The sequence below is a fragment of the Mytilus galloprovincialis genome, chromosome 6, assembly GCF_965363235.1.
Source record: "Mytilus galloprovincialis chromosome 6, xbMytGall1.hap1.1, whole genome shotgun sequence".
Lineage (NCBI taxonomy): Eukaryota > Metazoa > Mollusca > Bivalvia > Mytilida > Mytilidae > Mytilus > Mytilus galloprovincialis.
In genome coordinates, this window is record NC_134843.1 from 88,060,548 (window position 1) to 88,069,098 (window position 8,551).

General features: G+C 32.1%; 1 protein-coding gene across 1 annotated transcript; it reads right to left on the reverse strand.

The window, feature by feature from the left end:
• Positions 1-679: 679 nt before the first annotated feature.
• LOC143080612 (gigaxonin-like) lies at positions 680-8,343 on the reverse strand. The gene is made up of 5 exons (XM_076256536.1): positions 8,031-8,343; positions 5,481-5,816; positions 4,486-4,842; positions 4,004-4,140; positions 680-3,427 (listed from the first exon to the last, which is right to left on the reverse strand). The coding sequence occupies exons 1-5, from the start codon at positions 8,219-8,221 to the stop codon at positions 2,571-2,573; spliced, it is 1,878 nt and encodes a 625-aa protein (XP_076112651.1). The 5' UTR covers positions 8,222-8,343; the 3' UTR covers positions 680-2,570.
• Between the last annotated feature and the right edge of the window lie 208 nt (positions 8,344-8,551).

Genomic DNA, 8,551 nt, shown 5'->3' on the forward strand with positions numbered 1-8,551 from the left:
TACCAACCTTCCTTTTATGGTCATAAACCTTGTGTTTAAATTTCATAGATTTCTATTTACTTATACTGAAGTTATGGTGCGAAAACCAAAAAAAATGCTTATTTGGGTCCCTTTTTGGCCCCTAATTCCTAAACTGTTGGGACCTAAACTCCCAAAATCAATACCAACCTTCCTTTTGTGGTCATAAACATTGTGTTTAAATTTCATTGATTTCTATTTACTTAAACTAAAGTTATTGTGCGAAAACCAAGAATAATGCTTATTTGGGCCCTTTTTTGGCCCCTAATTCCTAAACTGTTGGAACCATAACTCCCAAAATCAATCCCAACCTTTCTTTTGTGGTCATAAACCTTATGTCAAAATTTCATAGATTTCTATTTACTTAAACTAAAGTTATAGTGCGAAAACCAAGAAAATGCTTATTTGGGCCCTTTTTGGCCCCTAATTCCTAAAATGTTGGGACTAAAACTCCCAAAATCAATCCCAACCTTCCTTTTGTGGTCATAAACCTTGTGTTAAAATTTCATAGATTTCTATTCACTTTTACTAAAGTTAGAGTGCGAAAACTAAAAGTATTCGGACGACGACGACGACGACGACGACGCCGACGACGACGACGACGCCAACGTGATAGCAATATACGACGAAAAATTTTTCAAATTTTGCGGTCGTATAAAAATGCAAATGTACTTTTGATGGGGGTCAACATAGGTGAAAAAGACAGCACAATCCTGTGAACAGGGCATGGTTTCTTATTCCTGCTCATTGTATTATATTTTACAATATAGTAGAAATGGATTGAGAAAAAGTAAAAAAAAACACATTCATATATATCACAACAAAGCAATATGTATAGCAAATTAATAATTAAACATAGTAAAGTGTGTTTTATGCACCAGTGCATAAAAATAAAAAAAAAGCATTTCTTTTGTCAAAATAATATTTCCTGGTGGAGAACTTGCGCCCAGGGACTTTCATAACTATCAATGCTGTATAAAAATGCCCTATTATTTCAGTTCCTTAATTTAAAGCTGGAATCACATATACAAAATGATCTATATGGCAATTAATTTGACATCATATTTCCTAAAATTTTGGTTTAATAATGCTCCTTCAATTACAATATATTACACAAAATTAAACATGCATATTTCATTGGGGAAAAACTTAAAAGCTGTACTGGCAAAAATTCTGAAATGAGTACATGCATGTCAATATATAGAACATTGACTTACTACACTTCTAATAAATTAATCATGCCCTCTAAATTTCAATTATTTATACATTAGAAGTATACTGTGGATTCATTATATTTCGTTGAATACCAATTTTCGTGGACTTCGTGGGTACAGGGAAACCACGAATTTAAATGTTCAACGAATTGCAAATTTTCTGTATGATTAAATGCAGACTTTTGGAAAACCACGAAATCAAATGTTCACGAATATGCAAGTTTTCCTCAATCCACGAAAATTGGTACCCACGAAAATAAATGAATCCACAGTATAAGAACCAGTAATTTTATAATACATATTAGCTTAATTGATTATAATTTGATAAATAAAAGTAAGCACCATTATGGCTACTTTTAAATTTGATGAATAAAAGTAAGCACCATTATGGCTACTTATCAGTAAAAGTTAATATATACATGCATCATATATCAGATTTTAAATCTGAATGTAATAATCATCAAAATATCATTAAAAAAAAAGCCCCTGACATTCAGCATCTATGTTTCATACTATAACACGCACCATTGTAGGTAATTGTTATATCAAAATAAAATACCACAAAAAAGTCAAATATTGTAATAAATAAAAGCATAATGTAATAATAATACAGTTGTTTCTTAACATAAGAAACTTGAACTAACAATTTGACATAACAACAATTGAAATTTTTTAATACATGAGTAAATTTTGATGAGAACTGTGTTATTCAACTTTATCCTAAGGTTTTTAGTTAAAAAGATATCAGTAACATAAATTTTAAAAGTTCGGATTTAAATGACTTAAAAAAATGCAGGATAGGTACGTATACATATGTAATTATTTCATTATAACGAAAATTATAATCTTTGGTACTTTTACCACAGTTGTTGAATACTTGTGATTGTATTTCAGCTACCTCAAATAGAAATGATATGAATAAATAAAACTTAAGTACAAGAGTTAGACATGTGTGGAAATCCTAGAAAATCATTAGGTAAACAATAGACTTTCCAAGAAAAATTATCATACAGATCAGTTGAAATACTTTGTTTAAATATATATCACATTTTGTTATATTTTGGCACATCGTTTTCCACAAGGACTATTGATCTTTTTTCTTTGACTGACATGTTTTTTTTTATCTTTAAATCAAATTTCATAAAATGCCTTCTACAAATAAATTTTCTAACAAATTACAATGATGGCTCTCATTGAGGAGAATTTTTTGTAACAACATATAGAAATCAGGATTACACATGTACAAGCTAGATATACATGTGTTAAACATATGTTCTTCTATTTTCAAACATCCATGCCACACAATTCACACTTTCTCACTACATTTCTAAATAAAGCTTAAATACTAAGTGTACTACCTGTTTTTAAATGAAATGTTTCTTTCTCTTGTTCCCGTTGAAATTGTTCTAATAAATAAGTCGGAAGTCTAAATAAACATACTGGGTAACTGCGCTGGTTAAGTGGTGGATTGGGTGATATACAGTGCCACATACCAGTATGTATATTATATGCTCTTACACAATGGAAAGTACCTTCCATGTCTAAATCACCAACAACCAATATTTCTTCTCCATCATAAAGAGCCCCATAAACCTGTGATGAGTCGGACATTGTACAAAGCCCTGTTCCACGAGTAGGTAACTGTGCCCAATAGTCATTTCTAGTAGAGTATAATTCTGTTCCACAGAATTTTATATTGTGTCCCCCATGCATTGCACTTGGACATTCAATCCTTCTAAAACCACCTAATACATAAATATCTTTACCCACAGCAACGGCTCGAGCATCACATCTCTTCTCCCTCATGGGAGAAACTGAGGTCCAAGTTTCGGTACGAGTGTCAAAGCATTCTACAGCTTCAAACAACTTTCCAACGGCTCCGCCTGCCATTACATAGATTTTCTTGTCAACATTACAATATGATGACCACACCCTTTTAAGATTCATGTCGGGCAGTGCTGACCACTTGTTGGTATATATGTTATAGACTTCCATAGATGTCAATGGTTCTGTCATGTCATTACTTCCTCCTATGGCATAAATGTTGTGATCTATAGCCAACAGTCCAAAGCCAACACGGCCATGATTCATTCTAGGAATCTCACACCATTTATTGACCAAGGGATCATACTTTTCACAAGTGTTGAGAATAATACAGTTCTGATCTCGTCCCCCACAAGCATAGAGACATCCTCCTATTAGAAATAATAAACAACTAGGTTTAATATATAGCAAAAGAAAAGGTTATTGCGCAACACTGTATATACCTAAGCATTTTCTAGTTTTGTATTCATATATACAGGAAATTAAGTTTGTATGACATTCAGGAATGAGTATAAAAGATTGCTACCTATTTTGATACTAGGAACCTAGTCTATCAGAAAGTGTAAGATACTGATTCCTTGATTATGAAACATGTGAAATTTTTGTGACATGCAGTTGCTAAGGTTATTGAGCATAGTATGGTATTGTATTTTACTACAATACTTATAATACTACTACAGAACATATGTCAAGCTTTCAAATATGTGATGTTTAGTTAAGAAACGTTCTGTTCAAATTGTTTACATATCTGTGTTTTCAGAGTATAACAACCAATTTTTCATGTGTAATATTCATCTTCTAAATTTGTGACAATTCCTGTTCTACCCAATAACATTTCTTATCACTCCTTGCTGTTTGGTATTTAGAAAGATGATTTGTTTTAATTTACCATTGTATTTTAATCTGTATATAAACAAATGTGTAAGTATTTAATTATCTCCCCTTACCAACGTCTACCACGCCATGGCCTGTCCTTCTCCCAATCAAACTGGGAAGATCTATCCAAACACCTTCTCCTTTGTTGTCCAAAAACACAGGTAAAAGACATCTAACACATGATTTAATTTCTACATCTTCTTGTTTTCTGAAATAATAAAAAATAAATGTCTATTGACAATGAATGCCATTGCAAGCTGAGCATGTGCTAAAATATTTAACCTGTAATTCTGGGGAAAAGTTTCATTTCCTTCCCAACAACAGGTATGTGGCTTCCAGTTTGAAAATTTCTTCTAAAATTGTTTATATATGGCTGTAGGTTTTCTCTGTATACAAACACTTCTTCATGTGTACTATTCCTAATCTAAAACACAGTCAACCTGTCTACCTATTCATCCCAGTCGACACAATCAACCTACCCTGTCAACCCTTGCAACCAGAAGAACCATGCTCAATGTCTACATGATGACTAACCACTTGTATATTTACTTACATAGAAATAGGACCTTCCCCTCCAGCAGCCAAAATGACATCAGTAAATCCCCGACATCGTTCATCCTCCTCTTTCCTTTCTGGACTTAGATCATGTGTACTTATAAGACAAGTATAAAACTCTGGATCAGCGGGACAATTTCTTTGTAGGTATAGTTTGTTTAACTGTTTTACTCTTATACAATCCCTGATAATCCCTTTTGAATCTTCTTTCCTGCGAGTTTCATCAAATTTATTCCATCTAAGAATGCTGTTGAAGATGTCCTCCTCAGATCTTACATTCAAGGTGTCCCTTTTAAGAATCTCCCTCAAATCTTTGGTTTGTAGTCGTAAGAATTCTTCACAGTGACTGATATCTCTATGGAAACACAATAAAAAAAATACATGTGGTCTAAATGTCAAAATGCAATCACAGATACCAAAAATAAAAATATTGCTGTTAATTGAGGAATAGAAATATTAAAAAGATTCAATTATGTACAAGATTTTGCATACAACTTTGTACTTGAATCGAAATCAGTAAACATAGTAAATTTTAACTGTTTAAATCACTAAATAATATGACTAAAACTTACATTATCAATGATTATTATAAAATGAATGGAGGCAATATTTGTAAAAAAACCCATCAAGATTAAATATGCATTATACCAAAATAAATAATCTACTGGTTTTTCTTTTAAGTCTGTATACTGATGCAATAACATTTTAATCATAAACAAATAGTCATGATCATTGGTCGACAAATTAGCCTCATAAGGGTGCAACCATTTAATTTCAAAAGAAGGGGGCTTAAGGTTGCTATCTTTAGTTTGGATATACAAATTATATTGGTAACCAAATATTTTTATAAATATTTATTCAATAAACTATCAGCACATAAGTGTTTTCCTCATTTTTTTTTTTAAAGTTAACTAATTATTAATGTAGTACATGTATAACCACAATAAAAAAATATGTTGAATTAATAATCATTCTTATCATTTTTCTATTTACCTGAAGTGTTCATCCAAGTAACTGGAAGCTTTGTGGTGTACCCATGGACAGGCATAGAGTGCTGAAAATGCTCTTATACCAATACAATTCTGTGGAGTGATACACTGTTCTATATATTCACAACAGAGTGCTTTTAAATCGATCAGTAGAAGTAGATCTGATGCTTGTAATATATCTTGTATGTTGTCATCACACAAACTGATGTTTGAAGTGTAAATATAGTCCAGAATTGTAGCAAATGTGTCCTCACCAATACCTAGAGATGTTAAATCAACAATAGACGGGTCTGCAGTGTGACTGTGAGTATGTGTAGAGTCATCATAATTAAAGACCAATCTGAAACAACAAGAAACTTCATTTTACATACATGTCCAAATTAAGGTTAAACTGAAAACAGTAATTCTAAAAAAGTAGCTTCATCATTACATGCATGTGACCAGTCTTTCACAACTCTACCCAATGAGCTTTACTAAACTGCTTATGTGTACACGTAGTTTGGACCAATGTCAAAGTATCCATACAATGTTGGTTTCATTTCAATAAGTATTAATATTAATAATTATGATCTAAGGAAGGTATTGGTTTATATATGTTCAGGACCATACAAGTATTTTCGCTTATTTTGAGGCCCATTGGTGGCCTTCAGCTGTTATCTGCTAATTGGTCGGGTTGTTGTCACTCTGACATATTTCCCCTATCCATTTTCAATTTCATTCCTTAACAGACACACCTTGTTCACTAAACAAATGCTGAACCAAAATCAGTGTTGATGATATGAAATACTATAGATGTCAGAATCAATACAAGGCTTCCAAAAAATACAGAGGTGGATTTAGGGGGCACCAGGCCTGGGCCCCTCTTTTGTGGGAAATTTGGTTGATTACATGTATATGGGGAATCACTGAAGCATGACTGGAGCAAGCCAATTCATATAAAAATTTCTGAATCTGCCACTGAAATACTTCATCTGGTTATACTGAGAAATGAGGTCTTTCAGTTAACACAAAGAAAACCGATTCAAGATACATGTATATATAGCAGTTTTTTGTAAAGGTGAAAAAATCAAATCTACTGAGACCTGGATTTATAATGGTAAACCATTAGATATAAATGTAGATAATTTTTGTAGTTTTGGTGTGTTATTTGATCATGATTATAGTTGTAAATTATATATTACTCAAAAACACTGTGCTAAATACCTATGTTTAGTATCCATGGACCATGGTATAAGGAAAAAGATGTCATCCTTATACCTCAACACAGTTATTTCTATTAGTTTATTTGACACTTCAGTCATGTAGTATTTTAATGTATGATTGAAAACACTGCATTTTGCACTAAGGAAATTTGTAATTTTGGAAAGTACTTATTTTATGTCATTGTGCATGATGTGTTTAAGTACAGAAACACTGAGTAACAATCATGACAATATTTAAGACATATATTTATATTACATATATATATTTTTTTGAAACTCACAAACTGTATAGCATGTGACTAAAATTTCTGACGCTTGTCATCTTTTTATTTTTGTTAATGTTGTAGGGTCACAGAACCACTAATTTTGCCCCAGTTGGTAATAACATGCAAGAAAGTGGTACATATTTTTTAACAAAATACAAAAGTCATGTAGTTCCTATGCATAGCTGTATCTTTGTCAATAGGTTAACTATTCAAGTAGTTTTTGGTATCAAAAGAAATAATGCCTATTTTTTGGGACTTGAAAAGCAAAGGCAAATTAAGAAATCGATAAATAAGTTATTAGATGAAAAAAACCATGTTTAATTTTGGACCCTGATTTGGACCAACTTGAAAACTGGGTCCATAATCAAAAATCTAAATACATGTTTAGATTCAACATCAAGGAACCCCAAAAATTCAATTTTTTGTTAAACTAAGTGTCTTCAGAAGACGCGGCCAACGATAACATGATACCAATATAAGACCGCCAAATATATCCTAGTCTCATGGGTATTCGAGCTGTTAAAATGCGTAGTGGCGTCACACTTTCCATTGAAAAAGCATGTATACTGTTACATGTAGTAGTAAAGCATATGACATCTAAAGCGTAGGATCTGACCATACATGTATCATCGTCTCATGGGTTTTCGTTATATCAAGAGTGCCTTATGACATCACGATTTCCATTGAAAAAGCATGCATGGTACGAAAATATATGCCGTGTGACTTAACATATGATCTGACCATATATCATGTATATTCAATAAATTTAGTATGGGTGCCAATTAACCAGGTGCAAATTTCACTTTACCAGTCCTAATTTGACTAAAATTCAGGCTGACTAACGGTATTTATATGACTAATATGTTCCTAAATGCCATCTATAGTACTTTAGCATGTTTAACTGACATGACTCAAGAAGACTCTAGATAGTATATACTATAGTGAAGTGACTATACATGCATGAGGAGTTGTTAAAAGACGACTCAAACCCAATTATTCCTGTGTGTTCTGTAAATAGCAGACAAATGCTTAGTTATTCTCAGGAATGTTGGGGAGATTCAGATACAAATTTATACAAAATAGTACCGAAAATAGTGACTTGCTGCAGCAAGAACATTCTTTTGGACAGGTATTTTTGAACCATTTAAAACAACAGTGCCATCACAAAAGCGTAGTAGCCTTCTATTTTCATTTAAAGCTGTTAAAATTTTCTTTGCATGACGGTCAGTTGAAAAGCTCTGTGGAGTTGTCGTCGAAGTTCCAGCTTCGACATCCATCTCTCAGCTGTTACAGTACAAAGCTGGTTTCATAATATTAGAGACGATTGACTTTCTACGACAATCCGCTTTTAATCAACCGAAAACCAGTTTTAGGTTTTTCTACAGTAAAGTAATGATCCTCTTATTTTACGATTTTTTTCATTTTTTTTTTTACATTTTAGATTTTAAGGTAGTTCAGGGGTATAGAAAAACAATGACAGAATTTTCTTATACTTGTGGCAGTTAGGATTATTATGTTAGTATTATTTCCCTTGTTTAAAACTATAAATTTCATATTTCCTTATTTAATGATTTACATGAAGCTTATTCAGTATATATTTGTTAAAT

Excerpts from the sequence above, each read along its gene's own strand:
- LOC143080612 (XM_076256536.1), bottom strand. The coding sequence starts at position 8,221 with ATGGATGTCGAAGCTGGAACTTCGACGACAACTCCACAGAGCTTTTCA. Across the intron at positions 4,843-5,480 it reads TACTTGGATGAACACTTCAG|AGATATCAGTCACTGTGAAG; the intron begins GTAAATAGAAAA and ends GTGTTTCCATAG. Across the intron at positions 4,141-4,485 it reads GGGGAAGGTCCTATTTCTAT|AAAACAAGAAGATGTAGAAA; the intron begins GTAAGTAAATAT and ends TTATTATTTCAG.